Below are 20,075 nucleotides of genomic sequence, written 5' to 3' on the forward strand. Positions count from 1 at the left end.
CGCAGTTATCTAGTTGGCGCCGGATGTCGTCTGTGGCGGTGATGAGGGCTGTCTCGGTGCTGTGGTTTCATCTGAATCCGGACTGGAATGGGTCTAGGATGTTGTTGTCCTCGAGGTGGTGGGTCAGCTGTATGTTGGCGATTTTCTCGATAACCTTCGCCAGGAAGGGGAGCAGGAAGATGGGCCGGAAGTCCTTGAGGTCCACCTTGGGCTTCTTGAGGAGGGCGTTGATTTCGGCGTGCTTCCAGCTTTCCGGGAATGTCGCTGTGTCGTAGGTATGTTGACCTTCCGTAGCTGGGGTGCGATGGTTGCGTCTGCTTTGTTGAAAACGTGGTGTGGGCAGGGGTCTGACGGAGATCCTGAGTGGATGGAGTTCATGACCTAGCGTGTCTCGTCGTCGTTGACGTAGGACCAGGAGGTCAGCTGGTTGGTGCAGATGGCGTTCGGGTGGGGTCTGTTGTGGCCGGGGCGGACGGGGTGTTGAAGCTGTCGTGGATGTCAGTGATCTTGCGATGGAAGAAGGTGGCCAGTGAGTCGCACAGATCTTGCGAGGGCGGGATGTCGTTGGTGTTGGCGCTGGGGTTGGAGAGTTCTTTCACTATGTTGAAAAGCTCTTTGCTGTCGTGTGCGTTGTTGTCCAGGCGGGTTTTGAAGGAAGATCTCTTGGCTGTTCTGATGAGGTGGTGATGTCTGCGGATGGCGTCCTTGTGGGCTGCGTGGCTTCAGCTGTCTGGTCGTGGAGCTATTTCTTCTCCAGCTTTGGCAAGTACGTTTGAAGGTCTGGAGTTCTTCGGTGAACCAGGTTGCTTTCTTGCTGGAGTGGTTGATGGAGGGTTTCTTGAGCGGGACGAGGTGTTGACGCAGTCGTCGATCCACTGTCTGAAGTTATGGGCGGCGGCGTCTGGGTCGGTGGGTTCGGTGGGTGTGTCCTGGACGAGGTCAGCTGGTCTTCGGTGACTTTGCTCCAGCAGCGGCGAATCAGCTGCTGGGTGCGGTGTAGCATGGTTGGTTTCTTGAAGGTGAAGTGGACGCAGCAAGTGGTCAGTCCAGTGGAGTTCGGTGGTGTGGTTGAAGGCGACGTGGGTGCTTGTGGAGAAGACGGGGTCGAGCGTGTGGCCGGGGGCGTGGGTGGGTTCGGTGACAAGTTGTCGGAGGCAGAGGTTGGCGAGGTTGTTCTTTATGGTGGCGGAGTTGGTGTCCTTGTTGTTCTCGAGGTTAAAGTTCAGGTCCCCGAGGAGGATGTAGTCTGTGGAGGTGAGTGCATTGGTGCTGCCGAAGTGGGCGATGGAGTCACTGAAAGAGGCCCGGGGTCCGGGGGGTCTGTAGACGAGTGTTCCTCTGAGGGTGGTGTTGGGGTCCGTGTGGATCCGGAAGTGAAGGTGTTCGGCGGAGTTGAGGGAGTCGTCTGCAAGGGTGTGGACCTGGAGAGTGGACTTGTGGAAGACGGCTATTCCTCCTCCAATTCCGTTTGTGTGGTCTCTGCAGGAGATCTTGTAGCCATCCGGGATGGCTATGGCGATTTCCGGTGCCGAGGAGTCGTTCCACCAGGTCTCGGTCAGGAAGGCGGAGGTGTCAAGCAGGTACCAGAGCTAGACGGCATGTTTGCGTGCGGAGCGGGTGATGAGGAGGATGCAGCGTAGGTGGTTGGGTCCGGTTTTTGGAGGTTTGGTGGTTTTGTGGCAGGTGAAGTTGCAGGTGTGGCAGGAGAAGGGTCCGTGGGTGCGTTTCAGGGCGGCTTGGAAGCAGTGGTGTTCTCGGCCTGTGTTGAGAGCGCTGAGGGTGTTGTCGTCGTATTGGAGTTTGGCGTTGTGGAGTACGCGGGGTCCAGGAGTTCTGGCGTTGGGCGCGGACGGGCGTAGACAGGCATAGACTGGCAGCTGGGAGGTGGGAGCAGGGTGGTGAAGGGTTGAACCAGGTCACAGAAGGAGCGAACTCACGTTCGGGGTGTGGGGCAGCGGGCTGACGAGCTAGTGAAGCTGTGCGTCAGTGGGGGAGCGACCTGGCCTGCAAGCAGGGTCAGGGGTCACTCCGACTGCGGCGCAGCGGGCACCATTTAAGGCGGGGAGGGAGGGAGGAGCAGCTGGGAGGCGGGAGCAGGGTGGCAAGGGGGCGTGGCCGCAGGGGTCCGCGGCGGGAAAAGTAGCGGGATACAGAGGGAAAAAAGGGGGGGGGGGGAGCGAGCTAGAAAACGAGGTCAGAAATGTAATAAAAATACAATATTACACAGAGACAAGAGAATTAAGCACAAAAATCACAACAGTAAGCAACGCAAACTGGCCAAAGCAAAAGGGCGTAATGGCAGAAAGGTCCAACCAGGTCACAGCAGGACCAAACACACATTCGGAGGGGGGGCAGCAGGCTGACGTGCTGGTGGAGCTGTGCGGCAGTGGGGGAGCGTCCTGGCCTGAAAGGAGGATCACGGGTCAGTCTGGCACTATGGATGAGTGTGGAGTTGAGGTGCTCCTCTGTGACCTTGCTCCAGTTCCTTCACGGAGGGCTAGGAGTGAGTTTGAGAGCAGTGGCAGTGTTGGAAGAGAAATGTACGGAGTGGTGGTCCGTCCAGATGGGCTGCGTGGTGTGGCTGAAGCGGATGTTGTTCCCACCTACGAAGATGGGGTCGAGGGTGTGTCCTGCCTTGTAGGTAGGGGTGGTGATGAGCGGTTTCAGTCTGATGTTGGTGAGGTTGTCCAGGAGGGCGGTGGAGTTGGGGGGGTCGCTGAAATTGTGGAGGTGGAAGTTTAGGTCACCGATGAGTATGTAATCCATGGAGGTGATGGCATGGGGTGCGATGAGGTCAGAAATGGTAGTGGCGAACGAAGCGCATGGTCCGGGGCTCTCGCTGACGCCATGGCCAGTGTCACATATTTAATGTGGCATGTGCGGGTCTCAATGATCATCGCAAATCCCGCCTAATATAGGCATAACTTGCTCGACAAAGAATCAATGTGTTTTTTCTACAGGCGATGCATCTGACCACTAGCACCACATCCCGCCTCTGAGCTCGGTGGTGCAGTGAGTCATACTCCTCGGTCCACTCCAACTACTGCAGAGGCGTCTCAATCTTACTCAAGAAGGGCCTGCCACGGCACACTACCCACACCTTTATTGACAAAGACAGCTGGTGGGTACCCTGTACAAAGAACCCATGATTATGGTGGCCACATATGGTCCAAACTATGACACATATATCACAAAAAATATTCCAAAAACACTATATCTTTGACAGTGTGTCAAATAGTGTAGAGGATGAGGAACAACTACACTACATGTGGTAGTGAGGATAGTGCAGTTAGCCACTTAAGGTGTGACGGTCATGCTAATCATGTCCATATGTATGGGGGGGGAACGAGTTCTTTTTAGTTACCCTCACACACCCTAGTGGTGTCATGGTTCATCATTGAGTCACCCCGACCCCGAAAAGTCGAGGTGGGCTCAACCACAGTGTTGGGTAGCTCTTAGATAGATGAGGAAGAGGGATTATAAAATAAAATACCTCAATCAGACCCATGGTATCCCTTTATTCGTGGGTTTGGTTGGGTCAATAAAAATGATAAAAAACCGGTCTTCTTTGGATTATAATGGTCCTATGACCCTAGTGCCACCCCAACTTTCATTTGAGAATCTGGTGACAGGTAGTGGATTATGGCCCAAGGACGGTGATATGGGTTGGAGACTTTAATGTGGTACTGCAGGGGACCCTGAACCTCTCTAGTGCCAGACAACATCACCCACAGGCTGCAGATGCTCTTAATATACTCATCACAGGCAATTCACTGGCTGCGCACTCATCAAACCATGCGCAAAGGCACTTGTTTTTCTTCTCATCACAGCGCCTGGTCCTGCAGAGACTTTTGGCTTGTGTCCAGAGACGTTCTCACCTGGAACACGTCAGTAACGCTTCATTCGCGCACTCTCTCCAACCATGAACGGGTGCAATTGGTCATCCAGATCCTACAGACTCTCCCCCGTGCATTGTCGTGGCAACTGCCTCTGCACGCATTACGGGACGCAGCATTCAAGGAAGAGATCTGTCAAGCGATTATAGATTATTTCGCTCTCAACAATGGATAGCTCCGATTGCTATCCACTTTGTGGGAAGCGTTCAAGGTGGTAATCCGAGGGATCTGCATCGCTAATCAATCTGCAGTGTTGAGGTGCGAATAGGGGGTCATTGGGTAGGCTGGAATTGGAGATTCAGACCCTGGAGCAGGCATACACTTGCGATCCGAGCCCTGCCGTACTGGCTGATATCAGGGACAAGCTATCTGCATACCGCATGGAGGCAGACATGGAGGTAAAATGCCTGGGGCGTCAGGTGCGACAATACGGAGAAAGAGATCGCCTTGGTAGAACGCTGGCGGGCCGCTGCGCAGACCCCACACTTCTGCATACCTGACCAAACTGATGGACAATAGCTCCCACCTCACTGCCGGAATTACCTCTGGTCATTTCCTTCTTTTATGCCCAGCTCTATTCTGAAGGAACGGTGTGCAAACCGGAGTCAATGGAAAATGACTTTGATTTTATCCAGTTACTCTGGCTGGATCCTGAGCACAGGGAATTCCTCGATGCCACGATTACGCCAGAAGAGATCACCCAAGTTACTGAAAGTCTGCCAGGGGATGAGGCGCCAGGATCAAACAGGTTAACGCCAGCCTTTTATAAGGAGCACGCCTCTATACTTTTCCCACACCTCATCGAGATGTACCACGACTCATTGACGTTGGGGCAATTTTCCCCATCTCTTAGCGAGGCAATCATTGTAACTATACTTAAACCGGACAAACTGGCTGAGCTCTGCGACTCAGATTGCCCCTTGTCCCTAATAAATATAGATAATAAGATATGCGCGAAAGTCGTAGCAAACCGTTTGTTGCCTCTTATGCCCTTAACCGTGCTGCCTGATCAGTCGGGGTTTATACCAGGGCGTGCCACATTGCACAATCTTCGTACTATATTCTCTGTAATGCACCAAATTCACCCCTCTCTACCAGCAATACCAGCTCTACTTGACACCACTAAGGCATTTGACTCCCTCGAATTTCTCTGACGCCTGAGATTCAGCCCTAACTTCACTTAAGAAATACATTTGTTTTATACACTCACCCAAGGCTCGCATCAGACTGAATAGACAAGTCTCAGACCCAATAGAGATTATGCAGGGTACAAGGTAGGGATGCCCTCTATTCCCGCTCCTGTTTGCGGTGGCTAGGGAGTCACTGGCAGCTAGGCTGCACCAGCACCATGCAGAGCGCGGCATCGGCTTCACTACCCGGGGGCTGGTTGTGTCAATGTATGCTGATATCATCTCCCTTTATATTCGTGAGACGCAAATAAGCCTAGAACCTAGGGGGATATTCTAGAATTCAGATCAATTGGGGAACATCAATACTTTTCCCGCTTACGGAGGCCACAACGCCATACCAGACCAAGTACCCACTGAAATGGGCAACAGAACCAACTATATATCTAGGTATATGGCTAAGCAGAGACCAGGAGGAACTCTGTAAGGTGAACTATGGACTGGCTAGAATCGCACATTCAGCTATGGAATAAATTACCATTACACCTCGACGGGCGCATAGCTCTTGCAAAAATTATTGTGCTACCAACATTTTTATACCCATTCGTCAATTTCCCGCTCCCCCTCACAGCACAGTTCTGTAAGCAGCAACAATCCAACATGACCACACTTGCGTAGGAGGGCAGAAAGCCCAGGGTATCATATGAGCTCCTTACATTGCCACTCACGCGCCGAGAACAGGGAGCGCCAGACATGCAGCTGTGTGCCCTCTGTGCTCAGGTGAGCTTTTTACACTTCTGACTCCATCCCACCTCATTTCAACCGCACTTAGCAGTGGAACGTGACCAAGGGTTCCCATGGCTGCTTGCAACAGCACTTTACCAGCCATAGTAGGCACCAAAGACCAAAATAAACACGGGGGAATGTGTGCGATGGGCATGGGACGGCGTTCGCCCACAAACTCGGCTACAGCGGCATACGCGCCATCCGCTGCACTGACGGAGAATCCCATATTTCCCCCATTACCGGATAACGGCACTGCAGGCCACACTAGCGCACTTGGCGTGAAAATATTTGCAGACTTATACCCGGAAGGCCAGTTTCTCTCCCCATTCACCGGCACTACCGAGCACGAGCTCACACCAATAGATACACTACTATACTTTAAAGGACTCTCCGGACAGCTCCCTTCGCCTTATTACAATAATACTTCTGCTAGCTAAACGCAGAGTAGCGATACATTGGGGGCACAAGCCAGTGCCCAATAGCAGAGCATGGCTGACAGACGTCTCATACTGCCAGGAAAAACTAACCACAGTTTGGGATCTTACGCCTCCAAAGACCCGCCCTAAAGAAATTTGGGACCCTTTCACCACGTACCTCTGCCAAAGAGTCACTGATGAGACAGACACACCTGACCCTTCAATTTCCAGTGCTTAGGTCACCTCCTTGTGATGACTGTCGGGTCGTAATTTCCTGCTGTTATCCCTTTCTCAAAAGTATAAATAAAGTAAAAAAATAAAATAAAATAAAAGGTCACCACGCTATCGTTACTGACATTCATGACTTCACAGGGTGTGAGAATGTGGCTCATTCGTAGTTGTTAGCCCAGGCAATCGAACGCTCAGCAAGTTCTATATCCAGAATCCTGCTTTTTTGATTCCGAACGTAAGCAGCTTTGGATATAAATTGGTCTATTCTGAATTTTTCGCTACACAGCTTTAAATGTCAAGAGCTTAAACTTCTGAATATTAGAACATTGGAATGTTGGTAGCTCCATTGAAAACAATGGAGTGCTCTGGGCTTATAATGGCTGGTATAAGCCTGGAGCTCCAACATTCCAATGTTTCTTTGTTCACAGCTCTGGCTGTGAACAAAGGCTTTAGGGAGCCTGAGGGGATTCCAATCCCCTCACGCTTCCAAAAGGCTTTGTTTTTTTGTTAGAACATTCTGTCCTCTAGTGACAGAATGTTCTAATAGCCTTATAGCCCTTTGTAGATGGGCTATACCGCTATTAAAGTCCCTTTCCCTTGTTAAAGGCCCTCGCCTTCGGCTCGGGGTCTTTAACGCTGGAGAGGGCCTTTAATAGCCGGTATAGCCCTCTACGGCGGGCTATAAGGCTATATTAAGTAACTCATTTCTAAGGCCGCCCAGGACACATTTGAGATGTAGGCCTTCTGCCTATGAGTAGCATAAATTGACATATCCCTGTGACACACTGTGACCAATTCTGTATGCCTAAAGTGTCTCGGTTACCATTTTACTAAAGGACCACCTACTATGTGACACTAATACTTTACTTCAACTATCTACTGAATTGTTCCACTTGTCCATTTACATTGGGGATCATCTTGTCAGGCTCCTTCTTCCGATATCTTCAGGATTGTGCCGATGCTATTGGGGTTCCACCTCTCGACGGCCCCGGAGTCTGAAGTGTAAATGAACAGACTACCGGGATAGTCCAGTGAGGGAAGGAAAGGAAGGGGACAGCTGGGAGGGAGACATGAAATGACAATAGCAGATGCTTAGGACACACCAACAGGATTCACAGATCTCAGTACTTTCTTTGCCCCTCCCTCCTAAAACACCGTACAGTGTACCCACACTCCTACCTGAAAAGGAAAATACTGATGCCTCAATATATGGAGAGATTAGTGTGAAACCAGGGATTTGGTTAACTGTAATAGGAAAACAAGAGAATACATTGGAGCTTCAACATATGTATCTGCTGTGCAATCATGTAGGTTTCATATGTAACATACCTAGCATTGACTGAGCATCTTCCATGTGTAGCCAAACCCACTGACAGTTCACCCCTAGATTCTCTCTCCTATATAGACAAGATATAAAAGGTTGTGGGGAAAATCATACAAGAACAACAGACGGGGTTAATGCTCCTTAACGATGTCTGTTCCACAGTTTACTAGGAGCCAAAATGTTCAGCTGCCAAAATGCTGACTAAGACCCAAGCAATCCGTGGGTAATCCAACAAGAGGTTTGAGCCCAAAACCGTTCTTCGTGGTAAACAGCAAGACCACCAATGTCACGCCAGTCACATGGATATAAAAGACTCTCCAAACACGAGAGTCTAATCAAGCTTTTTTCTCTCCCCACATCGAGATGGCGGAATGCGCGACTCTGCCAACGGGGAAAGCGGACTCACATGAGCTACTAGACAGCCCCTAACACAAACCAGGAAGCGTGCCGTTTAACTCTCGCTGAGAGTTCCGATCGGCACTTCAGCTGAAACCTGCACCCAAATCCAGAACGGGGTGCAATTAGATCAAGGTAAGGTAAACAAAGGTTCTTACCGCCTTTCCGAGATACCAACCTTTTGCAACCGCAATGGAAGAATAATCGGCAGCGACGGCTTCTCCGGTAAGGGTTTTGGTTCCGGTGAAGCGCGACTCACATTGCAGACGCAACGTGTTGCTCGAGCATGCTAGGAGTGGTAGTTTTTCTGCTATGAATGTCGGGAGTTGTAGTTTTCACTGGTGCGGGCCTCCACAACAGCGCAAGAAAGGGCAGCGCTTTACCGGTGACCAGATCATGACACATCTATTATTGAGATGAAGTGCAAAATGCTGCATTTTCCCAAAAAGTCTTCCAATTCAGCTGAAAACAGTTACACTTCATTATCCATAACTAAAGTTCCTCTGATTCTTTTCATACAGAATGCATCTATGGGGAATACAAGACATAATGGTCACTGGGAAGTTCAATAAATTTCACTTTGGACCATTTTTAGTGGTACTCTACTGAAGCTAATTGAACAAAGAAATGCCAATACTGTCTCGCTTTTTTCAATAAATCATAGAAACCATATGAATTATACACTATGGTACATTGACTCGGTTATGTCTGAATGAATCTTTTGTTTTATTTTTAGATTTTCTTTCTCAAAAAAGACGTTTGGTTATTAATTCACCAATTCATTATACAGAACAAGACCTCCTATACACAATATATACATTTACACAATATTTACAAACAGACCTTTATACAATTACAAAAATATAGATTTATTACATTCAAAGACCAATCATACTCTCATACATACACAGCCATTCATAGCTTAATACACATACATATACACTGGAATTTAAATATTCACAGTAAGCCATACAAAATACATTTCTATCAAAGTTTTTGTTGAAAAAAAGTTTTTTGATTACTCCTTTTGTTTAGATGGCATAAATTGTCTACGCGTTTCGAACTCACACGAATGGGGGAGTTCTCATCAGGACAAAAAAGCTGTAAGAGAAAAGGAGAGCAAAACTCGCTGCTTTTGCGCTAAAAAAAACTATTTCAGCTTCGATGGAGAATTTTATTTACAAATAAGCGGAGTAGCAATGGGCTGTCCATTTGCTCCAGAGTTAGCAATTCTTTTCATGATCAAGTATGAGAAAAATGTTGTGTACCTAAATAACGTACAATGGATAGAAAATTGGAGTCGATATATCGACGATATTTTCTTTGTATGGACAGGGACTGAAGATGACCTTTTGAAATTTTTCGATTGGATCAACAACAAAACGGCAACCATTAAATACAGCATCAACTACTCCAGAAATAAAATGCCATTTTTGAATGTTGAAATCTATCCGCATGAGGACGGTCTAGTTACAACTCTATATAAGAAGCCAACCGACCCCAACAAAGCATTGCACTATAAAAGTAACCACTCACGCAGTCTTAAGGATAACTTGCCGTACGGACAGTATCTTAGGATTCGCCGTAAATGTCATGACAAGGAAGAATACAAAAAACATGCTAAAAACCTCAGAGCCAACTTGAGACTACATGGTTACATGTATACAAAACAGCAAAAAAATAATTATTTGGAAGTTGTAAAAGATTACGCAATCCAGCAATTTTAACACTCACCACTTTTCCCTTTCTCATGCAAAGAAACAAATTCCATGCTTCCTTAATCCAAGCCAAAGCAACACATACACTACCACGCCAGCAAAACACAAACTGAAACCAAAAAACCAAACAAGATGGCTGGACAGGCCAACAAGAGGTAGGAAGGGTACTAACTAAAAGGTGCAACAGGAAACCATACTTGCAAGAAGTTCAATAAAATTCAGTGCTTCCCCCACCAGAAGACAGGGTGTGACATGTAGGAAAAACTATACACCGAACAATGCAATCGCACACACTTCAGTCAACATGAGAGTACTTCCCCAAAGAAAAGATGGGGTGCGATGTGTAAAAGACAGTGCTCCACACGGAACCAGAAGAAAACCATGCAAAAACTCCACCCAAACCAAAATCTGTGTTGTGACGTGTGGAAAAGTCCGCTCCACACGGAACCTGTACGAAAACCAATCAAAACTCCACCCAAACTAAAATCTAGGTTGTGATGTATGGAAAAGTACGCTCCACACATAACCTGTACGAAAACCAAGCAGAAACTTCACCCAAACGGAGATTTGGGTGGTGACGTGTGGAAAATTACGCTCCACACGGAACACCGGTAAAATGTACATTTCAAAATCAACTCACATACTAAGGAATTTCCACACACTGAATAAACAAAACGTTGAATGTGGAACAGACAGCACCACAATGGATGGTAGAACATCACCAACCCAAAACCACGCAAAAGTGGGAAGCAACAATACAATCAAAAACTATTCTTCACTTATATATGATATGCCTCACTCTGCACGCCGCAAACCGCTCTCCACTCTTCACTCGCCCGTGAGTACAGCGCACTCTCCCCCTTCGCTAAGAAGCGACGTTTTACAACGCCAGCCGGCACCAAATAGATCTCCAACAGCTGCAAGGAGAATTCCAGGCTACACCACTGATGAAACACACAGCAGCAGCGGAGTAGCAACGCTGTAGCAGTGTCTACGGGATTAAGGAAGGCCTACATGCAAATCATGCTGGCAAGAGTACGTTTGAAGAGTAGAATGTGATCCCGATGTGGAAACACCTTTAGACCTCCCGAGGCTTCGCCGGGAGCAACGTTTACCTTTTAGCTCTACACTGACCTTCTGGTCGACGCTCGCTGTGCCCCTCAGTTGCGCTCTGGACTTCCGCGTACGGCACCACTTTTAGCAGCTTTTCCCTCCTGCACGCCCCCCAATAGGGCCTCCCGCTGATCGTCTCCTCCTGAGACTGGCGAGTCCTCCATCTTGGGCGGCTCTGGGTCAGCGCTGCAGTGTTTGGGCCCCTCCCCCCCAGACAAGTACTTCAGGCGCCTTGCGGACCTCGCGCCTTCACCACTCAGCTACCACTTTTAGCAGCTTCTCCCTCCTGCACGCCACCCAGAGCGCCTCCCGCTGATCGTCTCCTCCTGAGACGGGCGAGTCCTCCATCTTGGGCGGCTCTGGGTCAGCGCTGCAGTATTTGGGCCCCTCCCCCCAGACAAGTACTTCAGGCGCCTTGCGGACCTCACGCCTTCACCACTCAGCTCACAGACCTCCCGAGGCTTCGCCGGGAGCAACGTTTACCTTTGGGCTCTACACTGACCTTCTGGTCGACAGTCGCTGTGCCCCTCAGTTGCGCTCTGGACTTCCGCGCACGGCACCACTTTTAGCAGCTTCTCCCTCCTGCACGCCACCCAGAGCGCCTCCCGCTGATCGTCTCCTCCTGAGACGGGCGAGTCCTCCATCTTGGGCGGCTCTGGGTCAGCGCTGCAGTGTTTGGGCCCCTCCCCCCCTGCCACTCCCCCTCAAGTGTCCCTACATAATGGTTGGCCATGCCCGGCAGCGCAGCGGACGGGCGCAGCGGGCGCGCCAAAGTTGCGCCTAAGTTAAGCCGGTCTGCGCCCGTACGGGACGGGCCGGGACCAGGGGCCACAGACCCTGCCCTTCCTTTGGTGTACACTTCTGCCCAATTATCTTCCTTTTCTGCTTCTCCCCCCTTTCCCCCTCTGTAGTTCAACACTTATCTTCGCTTGGTATTTACGCCCCCCACTCCCCCTGTCTTCGCCCTGCCCCATCTATCTCCCCTCCCTCCACCTCCCGTACGCCCCTTATTACTGGCCCCTCTTCCGGCTCCTCAGCAGCCTCTGCTATTCTTCTTAACACTCGCTCTGCTGTCAAAAATCAAACTGCTCTTTTCAATCTTCTCGATACTGATTCCCCTGATTTTCTTTTTCTCACTGAAACTTGGTTTTCCTCTGATTCTCTCCCAGACCTCCTGGCTATCCTCCCTAATACCCACTATGCTCTTCGTGCTGACCGCCCTGACGGCAAAACTGGAGGGGGTGTGGCGATGATAATTCACTCTTCCATGAAAACCTGCGGTTCATGACGAGCTGAGTGTACGACAGGCGTAACTCATGACGAGCTGAGCTCGTCATGAGCGTCGAAGGGGTTAAACGTCCCGCCGGATGGCTCTCGGCATGTCTGTGCATGTGTGTCTGGAGGCAGCATCACGAGGATCCATGGAGACAAAAGGTGCAGGTAAGATTGCGAGCGAGGTGGGAATGGCGGGCACCTTCATCTTCAAACCATCGAGAGGCGGTTGAACTGGCAAATGTAAAGCGCAGCCAGAGAAGAGCAAAAACAACAAAATGGCTCACTTCACAAACTCACAATCAGCAATTGGGCATTTGCTTTGGTACCCAGCAGCACAGCACGTAGACTAGACACGTCACATGTCCAGAGACTTCCATCAGCATTGAGCAAATAGCGTACTCGATCATGCATCCAGGCAAATAGCTGGGTTAAATCAGGGCCACTCGGGTAGATGCACATGCAGGAACAGCAGGTCAAAGGACAAAGAAGGCCTCTGGGGCACTAAACAGCAGGGTCATTCCTGTGGCAAAGCCCACACACAGATGAGAAACTGCACTTTGAGAAAACACTGTCCCAAAGGAGCTGGCAAGGAAGGGAAGTAAAGCAGGACTGGCACTGGCTTCTTACGACGACCAATGGAGTGGTCACTGGTGGGGTTCCGGGTGTCAGAGTCTTCAAGTTCAGTTCAATTGCTTCAGTTTCAATGCAGTTCCTTCCAACTTGACAGTTTCACTTTAATCATGTAGCACACTCAGGTTCTTTCTTCACAAATGGCCCGCCAAAATATGTTGTAAATAAGATAAGTCCATTCCATGTAGTTTCTTCATGTAGATTTATTTCAAGTCAAGATCTTATGTAGAGCCCCACCAGGAGTAGCCTCCCTCCTGTTCAGCCCTTCCTCCAACTGACACTCTCTCTCATCCAACATTCCTTAACCAGCTCTCACACCAACATTCCACTGCACAGAGACACATAATGAGCAGCAGGTATAACAACTTGTCAGCACTCAAACCCAAACAATTACTAAGCTGTCTGGTCTATTGTTAAGTATTCCAAGATGACCTTCTTTGTTTTTGGAAAAGACCAACATATCATCTTTAAAGATCGTACCGATGAATCCCCATCTTAAAAAAGCAGTACATAACCCTCTAAATAACAGATACGCTAAAACAGTTGCAAGGCATTCTTTTGTAGGAGAAAAGGCCAAAAGGTGTTATGAAAGAGGTAAGTAACTTGGACTAAGCAGCCAGCTCTACTTGATGGTATGTCGCTTGAGGTCTAGATCACTGATGCTTTATCTAACACCAGTCTCTCATTGATATTGGGTAACATGCGGGTATCAAATACAATACCAATGTTTAAAGCTCTAAAATAATTAATAATCATAACTTTTCAACTTGTTTTAGACAATACAACAAGAGAGCTCACTCAGACAAATCTACAACTTCCATAATACCAATTTTGAAACATATCCTGCTACGCATTCCTCACATTTATGGGTACCACCGTGAGTATCTGTTCTACAGGAACAGCACCACTTTTGAGACTACTCTTTTGCTGAAAACCTTTAACTTCTTAAGTGCGGTGAATGAACCATTCACATCCACCGCACTACCTTCTCAGAGCGGTGGATGTGAACGCTTCTTCCATCAACTGTAAGAGAAATCCATTCTGCTTTTTACATAAGTTTCCATTGCATTAAAGAAAATCAATTTTGAATGATGAGTACTGTGCACAGAACGCTAAAGTTATAAAGCTACAATCATAAACACAATACAAAAGCAAGATAGTATCTCCAAAGGCCCAAAGTGTTCCAGAACACTAATCTAATTGGTTATTACAAGCTGCGTCATTGATTTAAAAACTGAAAAAACTCCAGTGAATTAATGCAGAGAACGTCTACCTGCAGCATGCCTGACGTCAAAAAAGTAAATGGCCCATTGATGGCAAAAGTGTTAGAAGAAACTTGGTCGTGCTTCGCTTTCATTTGTGCCAATTTAAAAAGTATCAACCACACATTATAAGGTTGGTAAAAGTCACCAAGGAGATATGTGGCCATATTGGTGTACAAGGTTGCAAGCTGTGTGCCTTACGTTTTGGGATCCTAGGGTGACTAGCAGTTCATGGCTGAAGTTATTTTATTCTCTAAAATACAAGATTCTTCAAAACAGAAACGTCTGTGTTTCAGACCGATCATTAACATAGCCCTCCTGCACTACTGCAACGAATGATTGTCGTTTTTAAATAGTACACGTACCTCGCAGTTCATGAATGCAACGCACGCTGCAAAGTGTTTAAAAGAATTCGAGGGTGAATTATCCCTTTTATTTTAACAGACGAACATGGCTCGGCTACAGCAGGAACACGCAATGTCAGCAACACAGGGTTGAAACGCACACATGTAAGAACACGTCCTGGAACATTTTACACAAGCTACATTTTGATTTGCTATCCTTTTCAGCTTTTGATTGGATGCTGTGTCCTCCCCTTTGATTGGACTATCATTTGCTACTTTTCCATCCAATCATGCTTAGTTGCAGTATGTTGCCACTTGCGAATAACTGGTGTTTTAGGCTTTGTGATATTTTGATAAATTGGATCAATTGGAATTTGATTTTGCTAGTTGTTAAATGCAGGCGCTACTTTGTAAAGCGGTACGGAGTTGTTTCTGAAATTGATGTCAGGGAATTTTGTAAAAGACTGAGAGGCAAGTACGTTCTTTTATATTGTATGTAGCGCATGCATGGATCTGTTGGTGCTTTTTTTCTCTTAATATATCAATTAAAAGCTCATCAAACGGATTGGTTGTCGTATTAATCCCCTAATTATTTTGGTGCTCCTGTACTGGACCTGTCCAACACAAGTCGTAATTCGGAGGTGAGATTGACATTAGTGTTGCTTTCTAAAATCGAAGGAAAGTGAGCCCAACACCCCTCGGATGATGCATCTTTGATAGTGAAAAGTACAATGAAAATCATACATGTATACAGTTATGTTAGAATCACAATTGGACCAATCAAGTTAAAGAAAGAGCGATACAATTTCTGAAACGCTTTATTCAGCACTATCCAACAGATTTACAAAATGCAGTTCTCAACACTGGTGATTTTCAGCCACCTAATGATAAGTACACATTTCAGTCCATAAAATAAAAGTTCTCATGAAAATTACACCATGGTCCTAATTGATGGGGCCTTGGGAAACAATGTGCTACAGACATCTAAAGAAAGGAAATATCACTCTGTGCCTGTATAAGTGTCATCTCTCAAAACATTATTTAGACGATTGCTTATACAAGATTTGTGTGTGTTCAGAGATAGAAATGAAAAGATGACTGAGTGCTGGAAGGTGATTGCAAGCAGAGTTGCTATTTTGAATTTGAGGCTCACATTAGCTAATGGTAGCATAAGCACAGTTGCTCAACGTAATTCCTTAATTCAGCTGAATGTTAATTTTCTTTTGTTGTGTTAATGTTATTATGCATAAAATTATAAAACCCTACATCAAATAACCTCTGAGGATTTTTGAAAGCCACACTTCGTTAACTACATCCCATCATACTACAAATTCATTGATTTCAGCTTCTTGCTCTTCTTTCAACTCCTTCATTCTATCATACATTTTAAATTGGATGCATTCTAGTTCATAATCCTTCTGCTTTCTTTTTCGCAATGCTCTTCACCAGGCAAAATTCAGTGAGGGTTTGCCGGCTTGGGTTTCAACCTGCTTCTGGTCAAACTCTGGAAGTTAGACCTCTGGAGCTTTTCAGGGGGATGGACCTGGAGGGCAGGCCGGCTTGCGATTGAGGGACGCTGGTATTGCTGGCGAGGTGGAGTTGGTCCAATTATGGAGCTTTTTTTTTAAAGTTGCTGCAAAATTCTGAAATTTCTTCCTGAAGTTCCTTTAAGGCTCCAAAGTGTCAAAAACTCACTCCAAAGGACTGGAAGCTCCAAGATGGGCCTTGAAAGTTTGGGACTTAAATTCCCACACTCCACTTGGACAAAACCCTTACAAATCCACTGGTAACACTCCAGGTTGGCGATTCTTGGAGGTGACGGTTCAGGTGAGCTCTGTTAACCTAGAGCTTCCAGGGAGTCCACTCTTAAGTCCTTTTGAAGCAAGTTAGGTCCACAGGGCTGTAGTTCCAGATTGTGCAGCAGGTGCAGTCAGTCAGAGTGCAGGGCCTGGTTGGTACAAATCAAACTTTCAGCATGTATCCTTCTTCTTCCTTTAGTTTCAAGCAGCAGATCTGCGAGGCACTGTCCCTCTCGGATACTTATTCAGTGTTCTTAGGGGTCACACAGGAGGGCACTCCTGTCCAATGAGGTGTAGGGCAACACCCAAGAGCATGACCATTTCCTCCAAAGTGTGACACAGTGGTCTCCGAGAAAACACTTTCTCCCAAATTCAATATGGCTGAAGTCTCTGAAGAGAGGCAATAGCTGGCTAAACCAACCTCCAGGATGGCTCGTCTCCATTTTCTCCCTTCCCCTGGCATCTGACAATCATTTCCGAAGCCTGCCATCCGGCTGGGTTCAAAGAGTAGGTGTGTAATTGAAATTGGCTTCTTCTATCTGTCCCCTCCTTCTTTTGAAGATCATGATTTATGACCCCTACCCTTTGATATGGCATTCCTATGCAACAGAACATTCTCCTCTCATAATGGCTCTTTTACCCCAGGGACCTCATTATCACCTTAGGTTTGAGTAATCAGGACAGATCACCGGAAGGCTGAATTTAGTCTTACAGACAAGAAAGACATAAAACTTCTTGACGGTACATTTTAGGATAAATTCAACAATAGCATATTGTTGGATTTATCAATACCATTCTAGTAAGTCCTTCAATTATATTTTTCGGAGTTTCCTGGCAGTAGTTATTCATTAATAACGTCTTGCCATGTTAACCTATGTGGCTGGGGATCTGTAATGGGGGAAATGAACTGGCCAATTTCTTCAACACCAGGGCTTATAAAACATATTTTATAAGGACCCTGCTTATATCTACAGGATCCCACTCCTGGAAGACCTAGGGGAGACTTTAGGGGTTCTGAATATGTCTAAATATTGCAGATCCTCACTCCGCAGTGCTCCTAGGACAAAAGTTGATTTTGGGAGGCACTTTAATGGAATGTGGAAAGTGAAATGGGCAATTTCACGATACCCACAGCATGTTAAACCTATGTTATAAGGGTCCTCCTTATAGTACCTGACACCCCTCCACTAGGACACCTAGGGGAGACCCTGGGGGTACGTAATATGCCAAAATATTGTAGTTTATAAACGTCTAAGTGCTCCAAACACCAAAGTCAAGTTTCGGCACAAGTCACATGTTAAAAGCATTACTGCAACACAGAGCTGCTTTTAAACAGACCTCAGGCCTCAAAAGTGCATGCATGCAAGTGCAGAAAGGGCTGCTGGACCCTAAACTGCCATACCCTATTAAATACTAGGGACTTAAAGGTAGTTTTGATCCCCCTGCCCTATTATGTACTAGGGCCTTATATTGGAGGCCATGCCAATCATACGGGTGCCCTAATCCATTGTGTACCCTAGTGTATGTAGGTGTTTTCAAAGTATCCTAAGTGTCTTTTCAGCATAGCACTGGCCCTGGGCCTGGGCCTGGTTAGGCAGAGCCCAGGGTCAGTCAGAGTCAGTTACCACCAGTAAGCAAACTAAATGGGGGTACCCAGGGCACAGGATGACTTTGCAACAGCTTGAAACTGCTTTACCAGCAACCAATCCTCTATGGCTTTCTGCTTCACTAGCTTTGTTTATATACTACCAATGAAAGTCCAAGCAAACAGGGTGGCTGGCTACTTCAACCCATGGAAGTAAGGACATCCAATACAGACACCTCCCCAAAAGCAACCATGGCTTTAACTAAAGAGGAGCTCCTCTCCTCCCTGTGGGAATGTAAGAAGAAGCTTAGGAAAGAGCAAAAAACTGCCATTGCCACTTCCTTTGAATCTTTCCAAGTCAATGTCAACTCACATAAGGCCTCTGCAAGCTGATATCGACTCTGCGAGAACATGTACGCTAGACCTGGAAACAAAAGTTCAGGGCCTGGATCTGCGTTTAAACCCCTGGCTGCGCACCACAGAACACTTTCAATCCCAGTTGCAAACAGTTCTTAAATGCGATGTTAGACTTGACATCTTTGGCGTAGTCTCCCCTGACTTTTTGCCTCTTCCTCCTGTATTTTTGATGCTGTGCTGGCTTTTGTTTCTGCTAGCTTAGATGCTATGGGCACTTTGCCACTGCTGATCAGTGTCAAAGTGCAAGTGCTCCCTGTCTAAAGTGTTGTTACAATTGGTTCTCCCTGAATGACATATTTTATTTACTGGTAAGTCCAAAGTAAAGGGCACTGAAGCGTGCCAGTAAATCAAATGCTACTAGTGGGCTTGCAGCACTGATTGGGCGACCCACATGAGTAGCCTGAAAAGGTATCTCAGACTTGCCACTGCAGTGTCTGCAATAAGTTGTTAACTGCCATGTCGACTTGGCAAGTGCACCCACTTGCCAGGCCCTAACCTTCCTTTTTCTTACATGTAAGGCACCCCTATGGTAGGCCCAAGGTACCACCCTCGGCAGGGTGCAGTGTATGTGAAATGTAGCGCTTGTACTGGTGTGTGTGACATGTCCTGTGATTGAAATACTGCAATTTTGGTTGTGCTTGCTTTTGGGAATGGTACCTCAGTTAAACAAGTAATACGCAGGATAAGAAGAGTCGGGCACCTGGGCCTAATGGCCTTCCTGGGGCAATCTTCAGAGAAGATCCAGTTTATTGGAGTAGAATTCTCTCCAGACTGTTTACTGAATGTAGACTAAAAGCACAAGTACCAGACTCAATGCGAGGGTCCTTCTTGCATCCTATCTTCAAGAAGGGGGATAATACAGACCCAAAAACTATTGACTCATTGCTCTTCTGGACATTGAAGGCAAAGCCTATGCCAGTGTTCTACTGAAGTAACTAAACGAAGGGATTAAAGAAAACGAAATCCTCCCCCATTACCGACTGGCTTTCGCAAGGGATGTTCCACAATTGATAACATTGTGGCCATTTCATACCTGAGCCAGCAAGCAAACTGTAAAATTAACAAACCAATTTTCACATGTTTTGTAGACTATTCAACCGCCTTTGACGGGGTACCCCGAAATAAGCTCTGGAAAAAACTGAGCAATTGGCACATCCCAGCAGGACTCCTTAACGTCATAATTTCATTATATAGCAATACCTGGATCCAAGTAAAACTAGCAGACAATACTTTAACAAAGAAGTGTCGGACAAATCGTGGATTAAAACAGGGTTGCGTACGCGCCCCCACGCTGTTTAATCTATACACTGCAGATCTGGGAAGATGCTTCTGAACGCCAGCCTTGTAACCCCAAAAATCGTGAGAAACAAACTGCAAGTTTTACAATACGCTGACGATTTAGGGGTAATGGACCACACAAAAATCGGGCTGCAAAGAGGGCTACAACCCTTAAATAGGTACAACGAAATCAATGAGCTCATTATAAACGCGCAAAAACGAAAGTTGTTGTTTTTGGCCACTTCCTAAAAAAAGCCTCACTGAAATGGCACGTGGGCAAGGAAATTATTACAACCACGCGCTCATATAACTATCTCGGGTGCTGGCTAAGTGAAACTGGCAAAGCAACATCACACACGCACAAAATGAAGGCCAGAGCACAGGCAACAATTTTTTCTATATGCAAATTAAATAGCTCACGCAGAGCCCAACATCAGCACCCATCAGAAAGGTACTGCAAGCCAAGATCAGGGCAACC

General features: G+C 47.0%; 1 protein-coding gene across 1 annotated transcript in view; it reads right to left on the reverse strand.

The window, feature by feature from the left end:
- Positions 1 to 14,693, reverse strand: part of MOCS2 (molybdenum cofactor synthesis 2) — a 39,369-nt gene extending 24,676 nt beyond the window's left edge. Inside the window, exon 1 of the mRNA XM_086960623.1 lies at positions 14,540 to 14,693. Coding sequence (XP_086816749.1) covers positions 14,540 to 14,551 — 12 coding nt within the window. The 5' untranslated portion in view covers positions 14,552 to 14,693. The remainder of the gene's footprint in view (positions 1 to 14,539) is intronic.
- Positions 14,694 to 20,075: the final 5,382 nt, after the last annotated feature.

Source organism: Lissotriton vulgaris, chromosome 3_1, assembly GCF_964263255.1.
Source record: "Lissotriton vulgaris chromosome 3_1, aLisVul1.2, whole genome shotgun sequence".
Taxonomy (NCBI): Eukaryota; Metazoa; Chordata; class Amphibia; order Caudata; family Salamandridae; genus Lissotriton; species Lissotriton vulgaris.